This window comes from Neovison vison, chromosome 4, assembly GCF_020171115.1.
Source record: "Neovison vison isolate M4711 chromosome 4, ASM_NN_V1, whole genome shotgun sequence".
NCBI lineage: Eukaryota > Metazoa > Chordata > Mammalia > Carnivora > Mustelidae > Neogale > Neogale vison.
The window spans coordinates 86,932,668-86,959,851 of NC_058094.1; the positions used below are offsets into that span (position 1 = coordinate 86,932,668).

General features: G+C 43.5%; 2 protein-coding genes across 9 annotated transcripts in view; one reads left to right on the forward strand and one right to left on the reverse strand.

Annotated features, from left to right (window-relative positions):
• Positions 1-4,817: 4,817 nt before the first annotated feature.
• CEBPD (CCAAT enhancer binding protein delta) lies at positions 4,818-5,773 on the forward strand. The gene has a single exon (XM_044245639.1). It carries the CDS (start codon positions 4,854-4,856, stop codon positions 5,682-5,684), a length of 831 nt encoding a protein of 276 aa, XP_044101574.1. The 5' UTR covers positions 4,818-4,853; the 3' UTR covers positions 5,685-5,773.
• Positions 5,774-6,603: 830 nt separating this feature from the next.
• The window catches only part of SPIDR (scaffold protein involved in DNA repair), a 693,030-nt gene continuing 672,449 nt past the window's right edge, over positions 6,604-27,184 (reverse strand). For 4 of the 8 annotated variants that reach the window (XM_044245630.1, XM_044245635.1, XM_044245634.1 and 1 more), the window contains 7 exons: positions 26,284-26,470; positions 25,439-25,594; positions 15,760-15,771; positions 14,361-14,454; positions 13,261-13,375; positions 12,902-12,955; positions 6,604-7,619 (listed from right to left, as the gene is read on the reverse strand). In XM_044245630.1, the coding sequence (XP_044101565.1) occupies positions 7,464-7,619; positions 12,902-12,955; positions 13,261-13,375; positions 14,361-14,454; positions 15,760-15,771; positions 25,439-25,594; positions 26,284-26,470 (774 nt within the window). In that variant the 3' untranslated portion in view covers positions 6,604-7,463. Of the gene's footprint in view, positions 7,620-12,901; positions 12,956-13,260; positions 13,376-14,360; positions 14,455-15,759; positions 15,772-25,438; positions 25,595-26,283; positions 26,471-27,184 lie in introns of those variants that run through there. The other 4 variants (XM_044245631.1, XM_044245633.1, XM_044245632.1 and 1 more) reach the window with 4 other exon arrangements.

Consider the following 27,184-nt stretch of genomic DNA (forward strand, 5'->3'; position numbering starts at 1 on the left):
GCTCTTATGTGCTTTTGGCAAATGCCCAAATGCCACCCATTGCTCTGCTCCCTTGGGGAGTTACTGGACAGATCCAAACATACATCCTCAGTTCATTGTGAATAGAGTCTGTATCACTCCCTCTGATGCTAGCAACCTGCACCAGGAATTCATACCGCTGTCTTCAGGACCAACAGCAATCTGGAGAACGGGAGACGGTAAGCAGGAAATTTTAAATGCCACAACACTCTCCTATTGCAGCGAACCAGCTTCTTTATTCATTATGCTTTCCTCTAGTTGTAAGTTTTTGGCCAGATTTTAGACTTCTATGAAAGTTGACCCTGACAGTTTTGCCAGTTGTTATTGAGAAGGGACAGAGTCCTGATGTTCCCTAGTCCACTATTTTTAGTGACTTTGCTCCTCTTATTTTCTTAAAATTGCTAATCTGTACTCATATAAAGAAGTCAGTCTCCTTTAGACATTGATTTTAATAATACATCACTCTAATATATATGTAAACAGGAAAATATAAGCCAGGTATATTGCTTAAGATATTTCTACACTTCATATTCACTGCTTGTCTGCTCTGAACCACTTTTAAGTTCAGTCTTTCATGTTTGGACTTTCTACACAACACTACTCTCTGCTCCGCCTAGAGAGTTTATGATTTAGAACTTCTTTTATTTATTTTTTTATTTTTATTTTATTTATTTGAGAGAGAGAGACAGTGAGAGAGAGAGAGTGAGCGAGGAGAAGGTCAGAGAGCGAAGCAGACTCCCCATGGAGCTGGGAGCCTGATGTGGGACTCGATCCCGGGACTCCAGGATCACGCCCTGAGCCGGAGGCAGTTGTCCAACCAACTGCGCCACCCAGGCGTCCCTATGATTTAGAACTTCTTAAAGGGCACTCTCCACTGTCATCCCCAGGACTTCACTCCCAGCCTCTGACACCCACATACAAGCAATGACAAACATCGTAACTGACACACTGGTAACTGTCATATGAATCCCAATTTCAACAAAATATGAAGAAATATACATCTAATAATTGGCAATACGTGGAATGTCTTTTTCTTAGAAACCAGATGAGGAAATGATTGATTTGGCTAACATGGGACACAGAAAGCAACAGAAAGACATTTTGGGAGGGCTAGAGAGTTGGTGGAAGGATCTGACCAGTCAAGCAATAGAAAAGCCCTGTCAGCAGAACCATCAGCATCACACACAGGGGACCAGGCAGGTCTGTAGGATATTCAGAGTTGAGTCATGTGTCAGTTGCTTATGGTAGGAAATGGATTTAAAGAAGGCAGTGGAGGGTTCATAGTTGGAAAGTGAAACACTAATGTCTTGGCCAAGGACTTTTCAGAAGATTCTGAAAAACAGAGTAATGTGACGACATCTTCCTCCTCAAAGATCTCTTGGAGGTCGTGTGAAAATGGTTTGCATGTGGAGGACAGATTGTGAGGTCTGTGGCTCTGTGGATGAGCAAGTGTGACAGAAGTGCTACCAAGGGGGTAGCCGAGGAGCTGGGCTGTGGCAGGAAGGAGGGAGACAGTACAAGCTGACTGGGGGATAAGTCCACTTGACATGTTGGGAAGGCAAACCACTTCTCCTTTGTGTTTTTATTATAGGGAATGTGAGAAAATATATGGCAGATTGGACAAATGACCCATATAATCAAATACTTATTCACAGCTCTGGCTACTGCTTAGTGCAGGGGCTTAGTCTCACAAATGACAGAGGCTGAAGTGAACACAGAAATGTTTACCTATCGCAGTAGGTTTTTATTAAAATACATAGGATCAAGTGACCCCAACACATAGGGACCTTGAGTTTTTACTATATTGGCCCTTGTCTTGCCTTTTCAAAATTAATACATTTGGAATAAGATTTACCCAAGAAAGTCTATATTTGTATCTTCACTATTGTCTAACATAAAACACACACACACACACACACACACACACAAACCCACATAAAAATATACCATGAAGTTAAAATTAGCCCTAAGGTAGGTTAACAAAGTATGTAATGTGATAGTTGAGAGTAATAAACTGAAGAGGGCGCTAAAGTCAGCAAAGTCTCTTTCCTCTCAAAACTTCATTTTTACACTTCAGATACCACTGTTCACAAAACATTTGCACTGTTTCAGATTTTAATTGGAAGGAGATCTGGTTTTGTTTCACATCTTGTGCCATATGAAGGGTCGAAAAACGATCCCTCATTAGAACTGAGTTATGGTCACTGTGTTATGAATGCAGAGAAGGAAACCCAAGTAACTTTCTAACCCTGACAATGCTCAAAAATACTAGAACATACTAAATTTTTTTTAAAAAGATTTTATTTATTTATTTGACAGGCAGAGATCACAAGTAGGCAGAGAGGCAGGCAGAGACAGAGAGGAAAGCAGGCTCCCTGCTGAGCAGAGAGCTCAATGTGGGGCTTGATCCCAGGACCCCAAGATCATGACCTCAGTGGAAGGCAGAAGCTTATGAGCCATCCAGATGCCCCTGAAAATTTTAAGCATTTTCAGCTTCCTGGATTTCTAAAAGACTGATGTGTTTAGAAAGCCCATCTCACCTGTGCTCAGCATAGGACTGTCCTTATAAACATGGGGAATCCAAAGGTTCCAACCTTTTACAGAAATGCTTTCTTACTTGATGCCTTCCTTTCAGCAGTTCTGCTAAGAATACCAAAGACTCAGGAGGTTCAAGTAATTATTTGAAACAGACCCCTAACAATGAGAAATGATGAAGAACAGCTCAGTATTTATCTTGAATAAATTTATAGTAGATTAGGAAAGGGCAGAAAGTGGAGATTTCAAGAAAGGACTATGAACAACTACCATCAAAAAACCCCGAAACTTCTATATTTTAAAAAGTAATTTGCCCTAAAATGTCACAACAAATCCATACTATGATCTCTCCCTGTAACTCCCTCTGGAAAAAGGAAGAAAATATTGAATAAATCTAAAAGTGGTTATTTAATTAGTGCATAATACAGTTTTTTCTTTAAAGATTTTATTTATTTATGTGACAGGCAGAGATCACAAGTAGGCAGAGAGGCAGGCAGAGAGAGAGAGAGGGAAGCACCCTCCCTGCTGAGCAGAGATCTCAATGTGGGGCTCGATCCTATGACCCTGAGATCATGACCTGAGCCCAAGGCAGAGGCTTTAACCCATTGAGCCACCCAGGCGCCCCTAATTAGTGCATATAATACATTTTAAAAAGTTGGCCTAACATCTCAAGATCAATCTGGTATCTGAATCTACTAATCACACCGAATTATTTTTATGAGAATATGGTTCCTCTGTATATTTATTTTACATCCTCTAATTGATTGCAGAGGGCTTCAATAATGTTTCTATGGGTTTTTAAATAAATAAGAACAGAGAAATTTGTCTGGGTATGCATGAGCCCACACTACATGTGTCACTTGGTTTTACCCTTCATAGGAAATTAATCAATAGTGTAACATCAACACCGTGTGTCCTCTCCAAGTAATTATAAAGCAATAAGTTTGTTGTTGTAGGAAACCTATTAAATATCCATAGTACATCATTAGAAATTATCTCTGGAATTTGCAGAAACTGGCGCAATTTGTGTAGCATAGGTTTTTGAACACAATGTCTGATATGTGAGAAGCCGAAGGCAAGCATAAATGTGAGACAGAGGCCATGTTTGAATAGGAACAGTGATTTAATAAATGGAGTTGACCAGAAATGCCCAAATTTCAGGAAACTTAACTAACAAAATCAATCCATACTGTGTTTTCATGCGTTTTACGGTATGAAGAGCTAGCAATTTAATAATCTATCAGAGCTGCAAGTACAAATTTTCTCCTGAAGACCCAGCTGCTTTAGATTCAAAAGGTCTTCTCTGGAATACTGAGGCAAGAAAGAGCCCGGAAGTAAAAAACAAAAACAAAAACAACTGGAGCAGAAACCACCGCCACGAGATGGCACTGCTTTAGAAGATCTAGAAGGGACGTCAGCGCTCAGGGAGCACGGGGCCTCTGGGCCTTGGGTCTGCGCTGCTCTGCGTGGTTCCAGCCGGCCGTCGGGCCTGGCTGGATCAGCGCGCGCTGGAGGCTGCTATATTTAGGGCGGCCGGAGGCTCAGACAAGCGTCGTGACTCCTCTCCCATTTGCTGCGTTCCGCAGTCCCGGACTGGAAGTTCCAGCCGAGACGCCAAGCCTTGACCTCCAGTGCCTTTGACCCCTGAGAAGGGCCAAATTGGGCCCCGAATTCTCGGAAAAGTGCGAAGCAGGCCCCGCCCATTGCGCCCTTCAAGCCGCCCCAGATGTGGACCAGGGTCTCCGGGACCGGAGCCGTGGCTGGAGAACGTCCCCAGGCTCTATCTTCCGCACCAGAGACGCCCTCCCCCAGTTTGAGCTCCCCCTGAGGATGGGAACGGGCCCGGGACAAGCCGCGGCCAAATCCCGGTTTTGATTTCACTGCCGGGTGCGAGAGCGAAAAGGTTCCAAACCCAACAAACAGGAAGAAGAGAAAAAGCCGGAGTGCGGGCAGAGGGAGGGTCATTCCCAGCAGAGGCGCAGGGGCTGGGCCGGAGCTGGGGGCGGGGAAGAAGCAGCGCCCCTTCCCCTCTAGCGCGGGCCCGGGGTGAGGAGGGAAGGAGCAGTGGGGAGTACTGCAGCGGGAGGGAGCAGAGGGTTTCGGCGGTGGCTCCGGGGCCTGGCGGGGCGGGGGCTCCCCGGACGCGGACGCCCGCAGCCCCCCTCCCCAAGGCCCGGGGCGCCCCCGTGGTTCTGGAGTCGGGGCGGGGCGTGCGCGTCAGCTCGGCTAGAAAAGGCGGCGGGGCCCTACCCAGAGAGGTGACAACCGCGCTCAGAGTAGGATCCCGGCTCGACGCCGCCATGAGCGCCGCGCTCTTTAGCCTGGACGGCCCGGCACGCGGCGCGCCGTGGCCCGCGGAGCCCGCACCCTTTTACGAGCCGGGCCGGGCGGGCAAGCCGGGCCGCGGCAGCGAGTCGGGGTCTCTGTCCGAGCCAGGCGCCGTTGCCCCTGCCATGTACGACGACGAGAGTGCTATCGATTTCAGCGCCTACATTGACTCCATGGCTGCTGTGCCCACTCTGGAGCTGTGCCACGACGAGCTCTTCGCCGACCTCTTCAACAGCAACCACAAGACGGGCGCGGCAGGCGCCGGTGCGGGCGCCCTGGAGCTGCTGCCCGGCGGCCTTGCGCGTACCCACGGCCCAAGCACAGCCGCCCCGCGTCCGCTCAAGCGCGAGCCCGAGTGGGGAGACGGCGACGCGCCCGGCTCGTTGCTGCCGGCGCAGGTGGCCGCTTGCGCGCAGACCGTGGTGAGCCTGGCGGCCGCCGCACAACCCACACCACCCACGTCGCCCGAGCCACCGCGCTGCAGCCCCGGGCCGAGCCCTGCTCCTGGCCCGGCACGGGAGAAGAGTGCGGGGAAAAGGGGCCCGGACCGCGGTAGCCCGGAGTACCGGCAGCGGCGCGAGCGCAACAACATCGCGGTGCGCAAGAGCCGCGACAAGGCCAAGCGGCGCAACCAGGAGATGCAGCAGAAGCTGGTGGAGCTGTCGGCCGAAAACGAGAAGCTGCACCAGCGCGTGGAGCAGCTCACGCGGGACCTGGCCGGCCTTCGGCAGTTTTTCAAGCAGCTGCCCAGCTCCCCCTTCTTGCCGGCCGCCGGGGCCGCCGGGGCCGCCGACTGCCGGTAACGCGCGCCCCGGGGGCGGGAGAGACTCACCAACGACCGATACCTCAGACCCGACCGGCCAGGGAGGGGAGCGCGCCCCACCGGGACGCAGCGAGAGCCGCTTGGCGCCGGCTGCATTTCCTTTGGGACGCGCGAGCGAAGGAATCTACAGCCTGGACTTAACCACCACAGAACTTCGAGAGAAGCTATGTGTTTATTTCCCTTAAATTATTTTTATAATGGTAGCTTTTCTACATCTACTCTTATTGATGCAGCTAAGGTACATTTGTAAGAAAAACGAATTCTCAAACCATTTGTTTTTGTAGATAAGAGGAAAAGACTGAGCATGCTCACTTTTTTATATTAATTTTTACAGTATTTGTAAGAATAAAGAAGCATTTAAAACCACTCCTGGTTCCTGTATTTACAGTGACTCCTGAATGCTGGTAGCCCCAGGACCTCCCTGGGGAAAGGCACATTCCAGTGCCAGGTATGCAGCAGGGCAGCGGGAGGCCGCGGGACCCAGGTGTGTGTCATGAGGGGAACCAAGTTCCTTAGAAGAGGAGGGTCTGTTTTGCTTTTGAAAGGAGCCACAGTCTACCTCCAAATGTTAATATTTGCCCAAGATCTTGTTACTGCTAGCAGCTTTTTGTGGAAGGTGCTCCCAAAGAAGTAGCCGGATTTGGGGAGGGGGCTGGCTTGTCGACTGACCCGGCAGCTGATTTAGGGGCTCTATGAAGAGCTAAAGGGCTCTCTAATTTTAGTTGGCTGCTCAAGGGGTGAGGGGGTAGTGGAAGGGCTCCAGTTATCTGATAGTCATGTCTGACTCATCTTTGGCTTTCATGGAACTTTGCTTTCACTTTTACTCAGCCTTCTGTACTGCTTCAAACACATTGTCAAAGTGTATAGATGCAAAGGATAGTCAGAAATCTTGTCATTGCAATGTTTCAAAGTTTAATCAGAAGAAATAGAGCCGTTCGCCTTTCTCCCAATTAAAGTGGGTAGACTAGGCACCCTTTCTTGCTCTAGGTTAGGTCTATATTATGTAATTAACTGTGGCCTGTCATCATATTGTAAGGGAGTTAAAAAAATACGGTCTAAAGATAATCTATTCATCATTTTATATTAATTTAAATCTCTGCCAACAAAGCAAACATAACCAATCACTCCTCTTCAGTCTGTAATCTTGGCTCTCTGTACACAGTACCCAGCAAGATTAAATAGGTCTATCTAGCATGAGTTATCTATACCTCTGTGCAGTACAGCCTTAATCCCACCAGGTAACTTACATATACTTTATGGGTAACAGTTTTACCTCTGGCACGGTTCCCCAAAATTATTTCCCAAAATTATTAAACGGCAAAATGTTTAAGTTGGATATGTACTGTGTAGTAGAACAGTTGTATTTCAATTTAGGACAAATACTTCAGCTCTGCAGGGTGTTCTTTGGGACATCTTAAATAACTACAAGAAAAACGTGTTGAATCATGGTAAAATTTAAACACTTTAGAATTACAAGTGAACACAATTTTTTTCTTGCCTTTTTACTATTAATTGCCTAAGATGAAATACAAAATGAAGACCTCAGGCTTATTTAAGTTTTAATAACATGTTCCCAAATTTGCAAAAAGGTAAAAATATTTTAACTAGAAAAAAATATTTTGATGTTTAGTTTACAAAATAATCACACTAACATTTGCCCCAGGAAAATCTAAGTTCCATTTCAAGATCATACAATACAGTCACTCTAGTTAACAAGTAACTACCCCAAGCGGCAACGGCATTGCAAAGTTCACAGATCCTACGGCAACCGGCAGTGTTCTGAAGAGGCTCTTCCTGCACTCAGGAGCTCAATTTCCTCCAATCCAACACAGATAGCTGGGTGGGTGGTTATGGACAGGACAAAACAATTCAACAACCCCACCTCCTTTCCGAGGACACTCTTCACTTCATAACTCTGCAGTGATAGAAGGCACACTGGTTAAAGCAAATAGAGCCAGCCCTGAACGTTCTGTTCCCAACAACACAGAACACACAGGGCAGAGCAGAGAAGGTCCTTTGCTCAGTCTGTGACCTTCCACTTTACAACATGGGTAAGGAAGAAAAAAACAAGAACACGGGTAAAGAAGACAAAAAAAAATTAAGGGCTTGATAAAAACTCTACTACGGCAAATGAAGGAACTCCTTTTTTCTGCTGTTTGTTGGTGGACGCAAAGACCAGCATATCCCAGCTAGCTGTCCTATGAGAGAAGCTGGGGACAGACGTACAAAGGGATATGCCCTGTTCTCTAGCAGGAAGGCTGGGGGCTGGGCATGCATCATGGTTGCAGCTGTCTCCCACTTCCTTTGGGACACTTCCCCAATCTAGCAACACTTCTGGTCAAAGGATTTCCTGGTACTTTGCCCCAAACCTCTCTCAATAGGATCCCATCCCATTTCTTCTACAGTAACACTGAGCCAAAAATGTGTTGTAAAAAGCTTTTTCTTCACATTATTTGATGAGTATCTTATGGTGATTGGTTAATCTTAGGCAGGTTTCATCTCTAGATGAGAACTCAGGGCAATGGACATCAGGGGCACAAGATGACTAGGCTAGGAAGGTATGGCAAGGCTTTGTTGGTCTCAAACCTCAACATTTTCTTCCTGGGGTGGGGCAAGGGGCTGAAAATAAGAAGCAGCTCAAAAGCGTTGGGATAAATCAGATCTGTGGCTTTACCAGAGACAGAAGAAGCCCTAGAGGGTAATGCATTTTTTCAGAGACTCCTTTGCTACCACTTGCAGAATACTATCTGGGTTACCTCACTCTTCTGTACAAGACACTTTTTTAAAAAAAGATTTTATTTTTATTTATTTGTCAGCAAGAGAGAAACCACAAGCAGGGGGAGGGGGAGAGGGAGAAACAGGCTCTCGATGCAGGGCTTGATCCCAGGACTCTGGGCATGACCTGAGCCTAAGGCAGCTGCCTAACGACTAAGCCACCCAGGAACCCCTATGTGCAAGACACTTACACATCTCTACAGTATCTTGGTTCAGTATGTTTTAGCTTACCCATTCCGTCATTAATGTGTCTTGGCAAGGGAGACTGAGGCTGGAGGCTCCAACAAAATGGCCAAAGTTGGCACATCTCTGTGTCCTTGGTGCCTTCCCATCAAAGGTGGGCACTTCACTGCTGTCACTCTGGATCCTGGGCTGGGCTCAGTGATTACTGCTTATGATGAGTATGGTGGAAAGGACATTGAGTGACATCCTCAGCTTGGTCAGGAAGGTGCCCAGACTCTGCCTGCCTCTCTCAGAATCCAGACACATGTCCTGAGGGAATCCAGACTATGTGGTATCTGGCCAGAGCCTGAGAAGGTCCTAGGCAACAGGAGTATGACAGCCGGCCAGGGACTGAGGGTGTTCTGTGACTCTAACCCAGCCTTTGGCGTACCAGCTGATGTCGTGTTGGGCAGAGATGAGTTGTCCTGGCAGAACCTTATCCAAATTGCAGGTCTGTGTGCAGAGTAAGTGTGGAGGCCACTAAGCTTTGAGATAGTTTGTTCTGAAGCAATTCACAGCAGGATCAATCTGGGATGTGGGCACTGCTCTAATGCCAAACCACTGTGATCATTTTTCTTTCCTGTATTTTAAGTCAGACACGGTGTGAAACACTTAGTGTATTCACTTATAGAGTTTGGACTTCTTTAGTGAAGATTAGAGTAAGGTCAACAGAGTGGTTTAATGGAGGGAAGGGGGAGTAAGAGTTGTAATCAGGACAGGTGAAGAGACAGAACTAAAGTCTCTGCCTGGACAACCATGGCTGAAGCCTTCCTCCACTTAGCTTATCTGTGGCACTGATGTCAGGTTCATGGGCCACTGCCTTGATCATTCATCAAGGGCTTGCTGTGAACCCATGAGGGGCCTGACCCTCAGCCACAGGGGTGCTGGTGCAGAAGGTGCACACAAGGCTGTGCATAGTGAGGGGCTGTCCAGGTTTGGGAGGATTGAGGTAGGCCAGCTGGATACTCATTTACTGTCTCTTCCCACTTTAGCTAGCCTTGCACATTTGTGTATGGGGAAGTAGAAGGCCCAGGCACTTCTACACTCATTTAGGGTAAAAGTACAGATTCTAACTTGAAAAAAACGTCAGCAACAGATCATTTCTTTTTACAATGTCAGGTTTCACAGCTAAAGTTTATAATAACTATATCATAGCCAATATTAACTATATCATTTATGAGTAGACATCAATATATTTGGGGGGAATTAATATGGAGAGGTTAAAAAAAAATCACACCAGCAAATGCAAACACACTGTTCATATGAATGTAATGAATGCATAAAATGTATCTCTATTTTTATAAAAGGCACCCTATATTTTCCTTTAACTTTTCTTTTTCTGAAAGTAAGGAAACAAACTCCAAATTTCCTATCACTGTAATGTGAGCTTGAGAACTGACATGTACAATGGCGGCGAACTCCATTGTTTTCACATCTGTAACTTGAACCCATTAAAGTTAAGGCATGAAACTTAACACTCATGTGTCCTAACCAGAAACAGCACATCTGTTCTAGGGAGTAGAGTTCTCATGGAAAGCCTAATCTGATTCTTTGGATTTTGGCAAATATGCATTCTCACCCAGAAAACTGACAGAATCCAGACTGGAAAACTCATGCTTTTGTCAACACAGAGGTCCTTCTTGTACCCATCTCCTATCAGCTTCTTGCAGGTCAGATATAAAGTCCTGATCATCCACTGTGAGTAAAACTGAAGGAGGGGAGATGAACTTCTGTCCCTCCAGGTTTGCAATTTACCCTACTTTGCATGGTGTCAGCTCTGATAACAGGGTACCCAGAAAGGTAACACCCAAGACTGTTGCCACTCTGTGCCCCTCACCTGTGCCCCTCACCCAGTGCACACATGCACACACAGGCACATAATCAGGCAACACATGTACACATGGGCACAGACAAGTGTATACACACAAGTACACCCATGGGCAAATCCACCCACACCGATACACACACACACACACACACACACACACACACACAAGTACGGTTGTACACATGACCTCTTGAGCTCTTTAGAAGTAGGGCTTTGCCTACAGGCATACTGGAGTTAAGAAGTATAATATATAAAATGTATAAGTCAGCTTCAGTCAGAAGGAAATCAAATGAAGAGGCAGGATTTCTGCCAGGGCCTCCTCCTGGTCTCTGGGTCCCTTAAAGGGAGGTAGGGTAATCAAGGGCAGTCCATGGCTGGAGGCCTCCTAGAAGAAGCACCAGGAAACCTGTGAGAAACCAGTGGGAGATCAGGCCCGAACCTGGTAGGGCCCAGCCAAGGCCACCTGAGGAACTGAAGGGCAGGAACTGCACCTCTGTGGTTATGTGAGACTAAAGGGAGCTATGTGCCATCCCAAGTGCTGTTGGTTCTTCTTTGTTTAAGTTGTGGGTTTTGATTCATTTGCTGTGTTCTCCTTAAGTAGGAATCTTGCTCACACTTTCCTCCAACCTTTTCCATGGAAATATCTTCCCTCATAACGTAGATCTACCATCTTTAGGACCTGTTTAAAGCTCCCTCTAATTCATCAGCCTTACCCAGCATCACGCCCTTCTTTCCTCATCCTCCCCCACCTCAAAGACCGAGAGATGAGGTGACAAGGGGTCAGCCTACAGGTACCACTGTCTTGTCACACATTAAACATATAAACTTCCGAACAATAGAAACAAACACACAAGGATTCCGGTCACCCTCCCCCCATTCTATTACGTAGTCACTTGTGGGGATAACAATGTACCCAACAGAGACAGTAACTGTGAACCCTGCACTCTTATTTCTTTAGTGGTAAAGTGTGGATTCTGCACCATTGAGATGTTGCAGAGATTAAATAAGACAACGTGTGAGAAAAGTGGTAAGCATAGTTCTTAGTCCATTATAGTTATTTACTTACATTTTACTTTAAACATTCAGGGAATAACTAGTTCATAAACCCTCCTACGGCCTAGTCTATGCATCAATCCCTACCTGTGAAGCAGCCCTTTAGATAAAGGTTTGGTGCTGAGCTGGAAGTGTCACAGAGTTGCTTTAGGGAAACGCCCAGGCTGGTGGGCTTTATCCCAGGGTGGGAGCCAGAAATGCTTTTTAGAGCTCCACAGGCAGTTTCACCTGAAATCAGGGTTGGAAACCATTGTCAGACCAGTGATCCTCAATGATCTTATTCATGGGTTTATCCATGTTCCAATTTAGTCCAAACTCTGAGAGCCATGGTTTTGAGGAAGGAGTACAAATTGCTGTTCTGCCTCCTCAAGCTGCCAGCACCTCCTAAGGGGCAGGGGCTTGCTGCCACTGGAGAGAGAAGACCCTCAGAGCTCCAGAGGATGGATAAATTCAGCCTGTGTTCAGAGCTGGAATTTGACCATGGGACCCCATCAGAAAGTTCTATAGATGATCACCCAGCTTTTCACCACAACCTTCCAGCTCGCCCAAGTTTGCTATTTGCATGTGGACCCTAACACTGGCCCTGGATAACTTTTGTGACTTGGGGACTGTGCCCTGTCATCACTCCAGTAGTCAGTGTCCAGTGCACTTCTCTGGGGTTCAGAGATTCCTGAAGCCACTTGTGGTACTTTTAAATGGCTTGGACAAGACAGAGGTGGCATCTCAAGGACAGACCTCTCTTATTCATGAGGGCCAAATTTCACAAGGAAGAAACTGTCTCTAGACCATAAATTATATATATTTAGGTGGTGGTTTTCTTGGAGGAGCATACCACTTTATTCAGCCTCACACCATAGTAACTCTCAGGGAAGGCAAAACAGTTCTGAGAAATAATGGTCAAGTTTCCAGTTACTCATTCTGGAATACCCAGCAATTAAAAAACACAAAATGTGTGTCTCAGATATTTCTGTTCTATTAACATGAATCATGGCAGTAGGACTTGAAATGTTGCCGGTCTATCATCAAAGCCAGTGGGGTCATATTCATGTATCTACTGCAAGTTTGGTCAGGAAATCATTCAATTCCAAAAAGAAAAGGATCTCATGAACCAACACAAGTATTTGGCAGGGAATGACAGCAGTAAGACTTACCCGTGTCTTGGTACAGTCTGAACACTTAGCATGCACACAATGATACTGTGACACTTTGTTGTAAGTGGAAGTACATAGGACAGGGATCTTCATCTGGAGAGGAGATCCACTGACTCAGGGCTTAAGAACACAGGGTTGCACACCTGGGCTGCATGTCCCTGGACTTACCCCATCCTTGCAGACGGCAAATCTCAGGAGTGAAGAAATAGTGGTCTGGGACAGCTGCAATAAAAGTGGGGCGGGCTGATTAATTAACTCCCAGGGCTGAGGCAGGTGCTCATGTTCAATCTAATCATGTTCAATCAGGTGTTAATGTTCAACCTCCATCTCTTTAGCAGCTTCCGCCTCAGAGCCTTATGTTAAACCTGACTGTAAGTTAGGGATGTGGAAAGACTGCTTTCATGAGGGGCTGTCCTTCCCATCCCCTCCCCAGGGAAGGAACAATAGATGCTGCCCTCTTGGCTAGTGCAGCAGAGCGGCTCCATGAGGTGGAGTAGGAAGCACATGACCTCTTACACCGCTCCTACCTTGACCTTCACTGTGCACTGGGGTCGAGAGGGACAGTCCAGGAACACCTGCAGGTGCCTTCTGAGAAGAGGAGAGGTGACCACACGGGAGCAGTCCCCACAGGAAAAGGTGTCTCTGTTGTTTGGAAACAAACAGGGAAGATAAGACTTGAAAAGGCACAAATCAGAAGAATCTGGCAGTAGACAGACATTTTTTTTTCTAAACACGAGTGTTTGCTGATATAGAAAAGGGGGATTTACTCTCAGAAACCAAGTTCCTGAAATAGGCCAGAAGAAACTCAGCCTGTTCTGAGGGATCAGTGTCAGCTTCTGGCTGATGGCTGCATGGGCAACTGATAGCCCAGGGGATGGAAGGGACACTCAGGCAGGAAGCCTCATTCAAGCTGGGCATAGAGGATGACAGTAAACATCCCATGAAGTGAAGTGGAGGCCCTCTGCTCAGCAAGGGGAAGTCAGGGCTTCCCATCTGCCTGAACAGGAAAACCTACTTCTAATCACCAGTAGTTATCCTCCTTCTTGCTACCAAGTAAACCTGTAGTACACACTCTCATTGTCTCTAAAACAATCCAGTGATGACTTGTTTATACATAAGCCCACCAACCCATGAGGCATCAAGAAAACACTTGCCCCTTAGTTAATAAGGAGGAAAGTAATGAGCATGCCCCTGTCTGACAGGTAACAAAGTCACCTTGGAAGGCTATGCAGTAACTCTGGTTGGGGAAGGAATATCTGTTTATGTAGCTGTTCACTGGTCCCTAGAAAAGTCTGCACCCCTGCAAAAGAGATGCTGTATAGTTACCAAGTTTGTCTCATTTTTTTCAGGTTTGCCCTGAGTTTTTCTTTTTTCTCCTAACTGATAATAAAAGAGCTGAGTACCAAACCTGGCTCTACTTTCCTTTAAGATAGGAGGAACTGAAAGGACCAGCAAAAACCTCTGTTATAAAGAAGTAAACACACCTAATGCTATGGCCTCAAAGCTGCAGTGCAGGAACTTGATTTCCCTTAGTAGGGGAAGGTGGCCCGAGGCAGGGTGGCAGTGGAGCCCCTAGGACAGGCTGCAGCTGCCCTGGGGTCTTTCAGGCCAGCTCCCGCACCCTTACCTGTCTCCTGGGCTCTGTTCCAATCTCTCGTTGCCACACACGTCACAAGTGGGCCAGGAGAAAGCAGTGCTCTCATCCACACCAATTACAGTGCCTAGGCCCAAGAGAAAGCAAAAGCTGGAGTTCCAGTGGCTGTGTCTTCCCTCCCAAATTCTCTTTGCCCCTCAAGACACAGATGGTAACATGAGATTCCTTAGACCCTTTTTTCTCAATTATGAGTTTATATAAATGGTCCCAAGCTTTTTATAATTTTCATGTACTGCACAAACAAAACTACAACAGTGAAAAGTAAGTTTTAAAACTTGCCCACATTACTACCCAAACAAGTATTTCTACTCTTCCTCATCTTTTTTAGTCTTTTTTTCCAGATGCATTCATACTGAAATCATTATAAGCAAGCCATCAGGGCACTGTCTCATTATACTTTGTAGGTTGCTGTAGAGCTGTCATAAGGACTGTCTTATCGATATTCCATTTAGGTGATGTGTCAAGGTTCCCTCCATATTGTACATACAGGTCTGAGGCAGTGGACAACTTTCCACAGAAGGCCTTTCCTGTACTAAGGTCCCTTCCTTAGGATAGATTTCTGGCAGCAGAATCACTCTGTCAAGAATATGAATATTGGAGATAGAAACACCCTTTTTAGGAGGTGTTTCCCACAAGGATTTCCTGATTCACACTTTCACCATTCATTTACAGAGTGCTAGCTTCTCTGACCTGCATGCTAGCATCACCTTGCTATTTGCCTCCTTAATAGGTATAATGGGATTCCTTATCATAGTTTCTACTTCTTTGATAAGGAAAGAGAAATATTCTTATTGCTTTGTTCATATCTCCTCATATGTGATTTCTCTGGTTTCCTTATTTTCCAATATTTGTGATTTATTTATTCAACAAGCAAATATGCATACAATGCTACTTAGTGTGGGATATATATTTAGCACAAAATATGTAACAATGAATGCTACAGTCCCTACTCTTGTGAATGCCATTGTCTGGTTGAGATGACCAAATAATGAGAAAAACATCACGAATATGGGAGAAAATATTCACAGAAAACACATCTGATAAGGGACTGTTATCCAAAATATACAACGAACTCTTAAAACTCAACAATATAAACAACCCAATTAAAAGATGGGCCTAAGACCTTCACAGATATTTACAGATGGCAAATAAGCATATGAAAGATGTCAAAATCATGTGATAAGGGAAATGCAAATTAAAACACGGAGAACACACACACACACACAAATTGCAATTAAAAATGGGCAGAGGAACTAAATAGACATTTTTCCAAAGAAAGCATTTGGATAGCCAAAAGACATATGAAAAGATGCTCAACAACACTCATCATCAAGAAAATACAAATCACAATCACAGTGAGATATCACCTCACCTGTTAGGATGGCTAAAAAAAGACAAGAAATAACAAGTGTTAGTAAGGATGTGGAAAAAAGGAACCCTAGTGCACTGCTGGTGGGCAGACAAACTGGGGCATCCGCTCTGGAAAAGAGTATTGAGGTTCCTCAGAAAATTAAAAATAAAAATAATTGAAACTCATGTAACACTATAAGTCAACTATACCTAATTAGTAAAAAAACAAAAACAAACAAAACAAAAAACACCCAAACACTCCATACCTATTAGAATGGCCAAAATCCAGAACACTGACAACACCAAATTATGGTAAGAATGTGGAGCAACAGGAACACTCATTCCTAGTTAGTGGTAATGCAAAATGGTGTAGTTATTTTATCAGTTTCTTATAAAACTAAACGTAGTCATACCATATGATCCAGCAATTGTATTTGGTGGTATTTACCCAAAGGAGCTGAATACTTATGTCCAAACAAACACTGGAATAAAGATGTTTATAGCAGCTTTATTCTTTTTTTTTTTTAATAAAGATTTTATTTATTTATTTGACAGAGAGAAATCACAAGTAGATGGAGAGGCAGGCAGAGAGAGAGAGAGGGAAGCAGGCTCCCTGCTGAGCAGAGAGCCCGATGTGGGACTTGATCCCAGGACCCTGAGATCATGACCTGAGCCGAAGGCAGCGGCTTAACCCACTGAGCCACCCAGGTGCCCAAGCAGCTTTATTCTTAATTGCTATAACTTGGAAGCAACCAAGCTGTCCTTTAGTGGGTGAATGGATAAATAAGCTGTGGTACCTCCAAACAATGGAATATTACTCAGCACTAAAAAGAAATGAGCTATCAAACTATTAAAAGACATAATGATGCTCATTGCTTAGTCAAAGAAGCCAGTTTGAAAAAGCTATATACTGCATGATTCCAACTTTACAACATTCTGAAAAAAAACAAAACTACACAGACAGAAAAAACTCCAAAACTAAACAGATAGTTAAAAGATCACTGGTTGCCAGGTATTAAGGGGGAGGTAGGGATGAATAGGTAGAGCAGAGGACTTTTAGGTTAGTGAAACCATTCTGTATGATACCATAGTAATGGATACATGTCACACGTGTCTAAACCCATAGAATGTAAAACACCAAGAGTGAACTCCAATGTAAACTCTGGACTTTGGGTGATTATGATGTGACAATGTAGGAGATATATATATATATCTACACATATACATATATATGTATATACATATATACACACATACTACATATATATATATATACACACACACACACATACTACACACACACACATATGTGTATATATATATAATCAACTGTAACAAATGTACCACCCTCGTGGGGGATATTGATAGTGGGAAACTCAGTACATGTGTAGGGTATGGGGAAACTCTGTACCTTTACTATAAACTCAAAACTTCTCTAAAAATAGTCTGTTAAAAAACACCATGAAATAAATGCTACATTGAGAAATGGAAAAGGCTCCCGGAGATAGAGAAGAGAGGCCCTCTACAAGGTCAGGGAAGGTTTCCCAAAAGAAGATACATGAGGTAGGGCTGCAGGTGAGGTGGAGGGCACAGGCTGACCCTGTACCCTGAGGCAGGGCTGGAGGCCAAAGGGGCATGATGAAAAGGCAGGTGACATGGCTGTGAGGTTGGGAGACCCAAGTCACCAGGGTCTTAACTGGGGATTTTAGACTTGGAAGCCAGTGAGGAATTTTAAACAGGAAATTGAGATGGTCTACTTTCTTGAAATGTGAAGCATTATAGATACCTAGATACGCTGGCAAATCCCAGACCATTCCTGTTGAAAAGTGGTGAAATAAGACAACTGAAAAGGAGTTAAGATGTGACCTAAGTTTCCAGAAAAATAGAAGAATCATCCCTCCCACTCCTGGAGCAAAGAATTTCATTCACCACTAGAACAAGCATTAGAAGAAAATTTATCTGTAGAGGATAAAACAATTGTTACAACTAAGTAGGCTTGATTTACTAAAATGCATTCATGCAATACCCACTTGAAAGACTTTTTAAAAATGAAAATAATAGATCTTGATTTTGAAAAGACTGTCCCAACTAATTTCATTATCCTTGCAAATCTAATCAAGATTGAGTCAAAGGGATGAAAAGTAAAGTCAATAATGGCTTATAATACAGCCGGAAAGGAGTGTTGACCAATTCACAATGGGCAGAGGCATTAAGTAGGGCCAAGCAAGATGAGTAGCTTCTATTCCGTGGGTGTCTGTGCCCCACACTACTTAGAGTCTGCTACATGAACTAGTAAAAAGAAGACTGCTACCAACTTAGCTTCTTTTTTATCCTAGGATATCTTTGGGTGTTAACTGCATTTACATTAGATGGGATTAAGCAATTTCCTTCCAGTAGGGAACAAGACACACTGAAGAAATTTATTTTATTTGGAGTCTACACACCACTGGAAGTGCCTTCTGGTAACTAAATAAATTCCAAGGGATGACTGGAAGTGTACTATTCATTTACATGAACATCAGAAGTAAAAAAAAAATTATTAAAGTTTGAAGATTTTGGGGCGCCTGGGTGGCTCAGTGGATTAAAGTTTGAAGATTTTAACACCATACTCATCATTTGGCTGCAATCTGCTATTAAAAGCTTTTACTTTCCTTATCTTATTTATAGAAATCTCCTGTAATTAGGCTTGGGAAAAGTATATCACATATTTATTAAAACATCTTTTTAAAAAGGTTCCTTCAAAGGCTTCTTCCTGGGAAGTGCAGTGGCTCCTTTCTAGTAGGGCACATAGCAGCTACGTGCTCTGGTATTTTCTTCAGTGACTTTTAACTCTCCAACCTTTTTTTCTGAAGTTGGGGGTCAGAAGTGTTTCCTGCTAGTTAGAGGCAAAAGCCTGGTTTGAAGACAGGACTTGGCCATGCCTCCCCAGGGAGACAGATTACAGACGTGCGCTTGCTGAGTTCATGCCCACAGTGGTGAACAAGACCACTGCCCAATAGCAAGGGCATATAAAGAAGTGGCGAGCAATGCAAATAGATAAAAATCAATGCTGCAAAATTTTGTCATCCTAAACAAATAAACTAATAAGAAGTCCTTGCATAGTCTGGATGCTTATGTTCAGGAAATGTAATGAGAAGGCCTGGGAACCCAAGGGAAGCACTGAGCACCATTCCCTCACAGAGGCTCCATTTCCTAAAAGCACTCGTGCAGATGGACAAATGTTATTTCTCAGTGGGTGACTGGCTCACAGGGCTGTACTATGAGTCTGTTCAAGCCCTGCTTAGAGAAAACGCTCAATGATCTGCAAGGTTCAAAACCCTGTTGGAGACCCTGATGTCCAGCTGATTTAGCTGCTGCAAGAGAGCTATCTAACTTCCAGAGTTGACTTCTTACAGATGATGAAAGATCCTGCTTGCGGCTACCTCTGGACAAGCCATCACTGGACTTTCTGGAACAGGGATGGGCAGAGTAGCGCAAGGGCTGAGTTGCTGCAAAGGGGGTGTCTACTATTGTTACTTCACAAAGTAGTGAGGACTCTAGCCTTGCATGGCTTTGATGGGAGTTGAATCTGGGTGAGCCCACAGCTGGCTGGAGAGCAGGGCAGGGAGCCTCTGTGCCTCTCTGTCAGTACGATCTGGTCTGCGATCCAGCCTCTGCACTGACTGGGGTGTTCCTGCATGGGAGGCTGGGATTTTGTTTTCTCTTAATCCTTAGTTAACTGGTTCTTATCAGAAGATCTGGCAGTACTGTGATAGCAGTGTTTACAAATCCACCTGACCCACCCAGAGGCCTGCAGTACAGCTTCAGAGAGAGACTCACAGGGAACTCCAGACTGAAATGGTAATATGTGAAAAAAAATAATATAGGTCAGAAACTGGACCTACATAAACTAATGGAAGAGCATTAGAAAAGGAATACATGAAGGTGAAAGAAAATCCTTTACATCTGTTACTCTAAATTAATCTAAAATATAATAGTTTGTTTAAATAATAATAACAACAATGTATTCAGTGACTATACCTTACGGAGAAGTGAATATCAGCAATGTTCTAAGGAATGGGAGGGAGGAACTGAGAATATCCTTACATGATACCTGTACTACCCCTGAAGCAGGATAGTGTTATTTGAAAGTGGACTTGATTTATTTTAAGTGTATCTAGGGCAACCACTAAAGAATGTTTAAAAAAAAAAAAGTGTTAATATGCTGGGAGAGAGGAGAAAATAGAATCATAAAATGCTCAACTGAAATGAGAAAAGGCAGAAAGAGGGTAGATAAACGAGCAGGGGTGCCTGGGTGGCTCAGTGGGTTAAGCCTCTGCCTTCGGCTCAGGTCATGATCCCAGGGTGCTGGGATCCAGTCCCGTATCCGGCTCTCTGCTCAGCAGGGAGCCTGCTTCCTCCTCTCTGCCTCTCTGCCTACTTGTGATCTCTATGTTAAATAAATAAATAAAATCTTTAAAAAAAACAAACAATAAAAATGAGCAATGAATAGAAAATAATTATAAATATGATAGGTACTAATCCAATTATGTATGAGTACTGATTTTAAATGTGAATGGTTCAAAAACACAAAAGAGACTATCAGAGTGGGCAGAAAAACAAGAGCTAACTCTATGTTGTCTACAAGAAACCCATTTCAACTCTAAAGACACATAAAGATTAAAAGTAAAGTTATAGAAAAAGATATAATCTGCTAACACCAATAAGAGAGTTAAAAGTTATATTAATTTCAAGCAGAGCAGACTTTAGATTAAAGGAAATTATCCGAGATAAAGAAGGGCATTAAATAATGATAAGGGAGTCAATTTACCAAGAAGATACAATAATCCTTAATGTGTATGTGCATGTAACAACAGACTGTGAAAATATGTGAAGCAAAATGATAGAACTTCAAGGAGAGATAAATAAACCTACCATTATATTTTATTTATTATTCTCTGAGACATCAACACCCTTCTATAAATGACTGACAGATTTAAAGGCAGAAAATCGTAGTTGAACTGAACAGCACCATCAATCAATTGACTCTAACTGACATTTATAGAATATGCCATCCAATGACAGCAGAATAAACATTTTTCTTAAGCTCCTGTGGAACATCCATCAAGAGAGAACACAAAGTGGGGGCATAGAACACATTTAAATTTATAGAAATCATACTAAGTATGCTCTTAGACCATAATGAAATTAAACAGAAGTCAATAATAGAAAGATAGCTGAAAAACTCCCAAATAATTGGAGATTAATATACTTCTAAATAACACATGGGTCAAAGAATAAATCTCAAGACAAATTTTAAAATATTTTGAAATAAATGAAAATAAAAACAGCAAAACTGCAAAAGCAGTGCTTAGAGAGGAATTTAAAGCACTGTATGCATACACTAGAAGATATGTGAGATCAATAATCTCAGTATTCATCTTAGGAAACAAAAGAAAAAGGTAATTTAACAATCTATAAAATGGTTATAATTTTATATGTTGTTAATCCCACCTATACATTATTATTTTTTTTAAATATGAAGTTCTTCAGAAACTAGAAAAACCAGGTCTTCTCTTTCCCCACAAGAATCTACATGTTTTCCTCTTTTTGCATCTCTGGGGCATTCACTGGCTATGGATAACGTGTTAGGTTTCAAACCTTCCCTTAGAAGCCAGATCTTCAGGTACATATTTTCTCGTAACATGGTGCTATAGGTGGTGGTTATTCTTATGGTCTTATAATAATAGAGTCCTATACAGCTTTTTTTTTTTAAGATTTGTTTGAGAGAAGAGAGAGCAGAGGGAGTGTATCTTAAGCAGACTCCATGCTCAGCACTGAGCCTGAAGCAGGGCTCCATCCTATGACCCATGAGATCACAACCTGAGCCAAAACCAAGAGTCAGATGCTCAACCAACTGAGCCACCCAGTTGCCCCAGGGTCCCATGCAGCTTAACCAGTGTGGGTGAGTGGCAGTCCCTCTCAAATGTAGGGCAGCGAATACTGCTGGGAGGCTATTCTCACACCCTTCTCTCTCAGCGCCTGACCAATCCTGGGCTCTGAGAGAGGTGAGGGTGGGATGAGAACAGGTGGCAGCCAGTGAAGAGAATGAAGGTGGAAGGGAGGCACAATTTAGTTCAAAATATTTTAATATTTTATGTGGAGACGTGCAAGCGGTAGCAGGAGGTGGGCAGAGTGACAAGGACAGGTGCACAGTGCATCTGCTGCAGGCCATGCATCTGCACAGTGCACTGTCCTCACAGCCTATGTCCAGAGGCCCAGCACAGCCAACTCTTGGAAATGCCCACAGCCCACTTAGCCTCTGCAGACTCTCAGCCCTTCCTTCCCTCCACGCTTCCAAATAGCCTATAAGCAACTAATCTGGCTTTGTGCTATAGTCTATCTATGGTGTTGACAGAATTGCTTCACTTAATACAACAAATTGATACAACCTCCTTAGCATGGCTGGAAATAATATGTAGAACAAGACCTCCCGGCCTCCTCTGTAGGTTTTCCATATGGCCTTCATTTGTATGGAAGACTGTCACCACTCTGACAAATCCTAACTATCCCAAGCTGCCTCACTGGCTCTTGCCCTCAGCCAGCCCTCCTGGTCTGTAGCAGTGGAAGAAGCACTGAGATATCATCCTTCTCCATTAGACTGTGAGTGCTCCAAGGCCCCAAAGCCTCATGTGCATTATCTTATTTGATTCTCAACAATGCTTTAAGGTGGATTCTATTAGACCTGTGTTACAGATGAGAAAACGGAAGACCCAAATGACAGGTGGCTTGTTAGAGTCTGCTTTCTTCAGAACCACAAGGCTATACTGCTCTCATTTCTCAAATATGATTTGAGAATAGCCACATTTGAGATTTCTCAAGAAATGAAGAAGTGAAGAATGAAGAAGAAATGAAGAAATAACCTTTCTTCAAATCACAGTCTTAGTCATGTTCTGGTACTAACACTAAAAGAAGATGCACAGAAAAGAAAATCCAAATTGCCTCAACACAATGAATGAGTGTCCAATCTCACAAGCAGGCAGGGGAATGTGAATTAAGCCAACAACAGTGGGATCAGAGTTTTGCTGTTCATAAAAATTATAAAAAGATTCAGGAATCTAGTAGTGGGCAAGCCTGGGGAAGTAGGCCTCTTAGAAATTACTTTTGAAAATGTGAATTTTTGTATGCTTTTTGGAAATTAACTTAGTATCTTTAAATATTTAGGATATACCAATAGTGTGGCCACTTCGGAAAACACTTACACATTTCTTCAAAAAGGCTAAGCACAGGGTTTCCCATATGATCCAGCAATTCTACTCCTAGATACATATGCAAAATTTGAAAAAGGTTGTTCAAACAACAACTTGTTCATAAATATCCATAGCAGCACCATTTACAATAGCCAAAAAGTGGAAACAACCCAATGTCCATTAACTGATGAACGGATAAAGCAAGATGTGGTATATCCATACAGTGAAATATTCAGCCATAAAAAGAAATGAAGTGCTGATATCTGGTACATCAGGGATAACTTTGAAAACATTATGCCAAGGGAAAGAAGTCAATCCTGAAGGACTATATAATGTGTGGTTCCATATATGTGAAATATCAAGAACAAGCAAATTCTATTATAAAGACAGAAAGTAGATTAGTGCTTTCCTCAGACCAGGGTAAGGCTGGGGTGGGAGAGCATAATGGGGAGTGATTGACAGTGGGCGTGAGGCTTATTTTTGGGATGATGACAATGTTTCTTTTTAAATACTTTTTTAAAAAAAATTAATTTTAGTTTTTCAGTGTTCCAAGACTCATTGTTTATGCACCATACCCAGTGCTCCATGTAATATATGCCTGCCTTAATACCCACCACGAGACTTACCCAACTTCCACCCTTCTCCCCACCCTTCCTTCCTTCCTTTCTTTTCTTTTCTTTTCTTTTTTTTTTTAACGATCTCTATACCCAATGTGCTGTCAAACTCACAACGTGAGATCAAGAGTTATATGTTCTAGGGGCACCTGGGTGGCTCAGTGTGTTAAAGCCTCTGCCTTCTGCTCAGGTCATGATCCCAGGGTCCTGGGATCCAGCCCTGCATTGGGCTCTCTGCTTGGCCAGGAGCCTGCTTCCTCCTCTCTGCCTGCCTCTCTGCCTACTTGTGATCTCTGTCTGTCAAATAAATAATTAAAATCTTAAAAAAAAAAAAAGTTATATGTTCTACCGACTGAGCTAGCCAGGGGCCCTGACAATGTTTTAAATTAGATTGGGGTGATGGCTGCACAACTCTGGGAATATTCTAAAACATTTTAAATGACTGAATTGTAGGTACTTAGTTATATCTCAAAAAAGTTGGTTAAAAAATATATGAACCCTGAGACCCTGAAATCTTTTTGCATAGACATCAGCAGAGATTGATTCGAAAGATGTTTATTTCAGCCTTGTTTATAACTGCAAAAACAGAGGAACATCTTTGATATCCATCAGCAGAGAGACAGTTTATTCATAGGAGGGAATATTATGCAACTATTACTATCCTGAGCTACATCTTTATCTATCCACCTGGATGGACATCCCTCCTAAAGTACTAAGATAAGTAAGGAAAGCACGTGACAGGATAATGGGCTTACAAAGTATTGTAAAGTCACACAGATTCCTCCAAAGGGGGCAAATGCATGTGTTCCTGTGTTAACAGGGTGCAGCATGGCAGGAAACCTGTTTTTCTTTCCCTTTGTTAATCTTTCACTCGTTCCATTGGACATGCACTACTTTTATCACTAAAAACATGTGAAAGCTAAAAAAGAGTATTAATGCTGTGTTCCGCACCAGACTCATATATCCAACCAGCTACTGAAACATCTCAGATGTACCAAAAACACCTAAACTCTCCAAGACTGAGCTAAAATTGTTCTCTCAAAGCTGGCCTCTTCCACCATGTCCTACTCCAGTAAACAGCTCTACCATTGCCTTGTTGCCTAAGCCAGAATCTCAGAATTCTCACCCTCTATCTATGCCTTGCTCCCTCTGTACTGAATTCACTACTCAATGGGTCGATTTTTCCCAAATAAACCCACTTCCAGATTTACTTTGCCTCCTCCCTTGTTTCACAGCTTGGGACTGGTGCTTGCCTTCCCACTGAATACTACCCAAGGCCCTGGTCCTTCAACTCTGCTCTGAAGAGACAAAGCCTGGAATACCTGTCTCTCTGTCGATGACAGAGTACACTCCTGCCAGGGCCACCCACTTGGGCAGTGGTTGGCCCTTCAGCCTAATCTCCAGTCCTTCCATCCATCCAACTAGATGCATTTCCTGCCTCCTTCCAGACTCTGGTGATCCCCAACTCTGCCAGGTCTGCAGCCTTTATGTCCTATTCTTTTCCAGTCAGATAGTCTTCCTGCTCAATTACCTAAATGATTACTTCCTATCCTATAGATCTCAGCACATAGCTCTGTCCTTGGGGAGACTACAGTGAGCTCCCTGACAAGGTGAGGTCTCAGCAATCAGCACCTGGAGCACTCAGCACATTGCAGTTCGATGCTTGATTGAGTGCACAGCTCGCTGAGGTCTTTCTATACACACTAGAAGTCTAAGAGGCAAGAATCTCTTCTGATTTTGCTCCAATCCAAAGGTTGGATCATATCAGACATAAAAACTTGTTGAATAAATGAAATTAATATTAAGTATGATGTTTAAAAATATATAAATACCATTTCCTCCAGGATTGACTACCCACCTTGAACGCTGCAAATGGAGTTGACCTGAGTAACAGAAACCAGCTCATTGAGCTTCACAGGGCCAGTCAGTTCACAGGAGTGAGCTCCGGAGTCCACACCCAAACGGGGCTTTTGAAGCAAGAGGACACTTCGTTCAACACAAACAATCTGACCTGCTAACAGAGACCCTTCAGATTATTGAAGCACTGAAGAAAAAAGTGAGTTATCCTGCCAGTGAAGACAGGGTCCTTTGCCAACCCTCCATAGGCAGAGGGCACAGTTTTGGGGCCCATCCATTGTATTCAATGACATATGCACTGGACAGAAAGGAAATGCTAAAGCCACCAGTGTGCTAAGCAGGCCAAGCACACAGAACTAGATTCAAACTCATTTTAGGATAGTGAATTCTGTGGTACACAAATTATACTTCAACAAAACAAAATAAAAATATATAGTTTGGGCAGGATTCTACTTTGATCCCTGGGGAAAAAAAAAGAGCTAACTGATCTGTGTATATTTATAATATTCCAGCTTTTTGTTTGTTTTAAAAAGTGATATTCCAGGCAATGGCTTCAAGTGACTTCTGCACCTGTAAGTGTGCCACCAAGAGACAATCCGTGAGCCACCAATGGCATCTTTCACAGGGAGTGTCAGCCCTGCAGGGGTTCTGATTCTCTCCAGGTGGCCCATGACAGGAGCTAGTGAAAGCTGAAGGCTGGTCCCATAGGCCTCTTCCACTCCATATACCATGTCCAAGGTTAGCTTCACGAAGGAGCCAGCAGTTCCAGAGAAAGGCAAAGCTACAGTGCCATTTTACGGCATCTATCAGTCACCACTGGGTCAAACTATGAAGAAGAAAGCATACCCTGGGCTCGGACAGTGTCCCTGAAGAGAAAGCTATGAGAGACAGCTTCGGTGAGTGCTTCCAGAACTTCCTGGCTCAACACACATGAGGGGGCCACACAGACTGGTATGGTTTTGGGGAGGCCAGAGTTATTGTCATCCTGCATCTGGAGGGTGGCATCAGTCACCATCAGCCAAATCTCCCTTTGCTGTGGAGTAAGCAAACTGTTTAGCTACAATTCAAAGACATAGTCAAGTCTATTAACTTTACTAGCTATTCTTATATCCAAAGCTTTAATAAAGCAATTATGTTAGATGATTATTACTAACAATTTTAGTTATCATTTTCAAATATACAATATACAAATATACAAAATATTTTATAATATATTAATATTTTAAAATATACAAATATTTTCAAATATACAATAGACTCTCCGTATCTTGGTCCTAGCTCCCATTGACATGCCTGTGCTCTGAAAGCCTAAATCCTGTACCTGTTTAGAGGGCTCCTTTAGGGGCGCCTGGGTGGGTCAGTCATTAAGTGTCTGACTTCAGCTGAGGTAATGATCCCCGCAAGCCCAGCATTGGCTCCCTGCTCAGCAGAAGGCCTGCTTTGTCTTTTCCCACTCCCCCTGCTTGTGTTCCCTCTCTAGCCACCTCCCTGGCAATTAAATAAATAAAATCTTAAGAAAAATAAATAATAGGCTCCTTTACTAGGATACAATCTGGCCTTTCCTGGCACTACTGTACTTGTCCATGAATTACTCACGGGGATTGTTCTTTTCTCCAGATCACTCTTTCCCATACCTAGAATGTTAATTACCACATTGTTTTATATTTAGTCCACACATGTTCTTCTTTCCTATTAGATCTAAGTTTCCTAAGGATCAGTGATATGAACTGAATGTTTATATCTCACC

Excerpts from the sequence above, each read along its gene's own strand:
- CEBPD (XM_044245639.1), top strand. The coding sequence starts at position 4,854 with ATGAGCGCCGCGCTCTTTAGCCTGGACGGCCCGGCACGCGGCGCGCCG.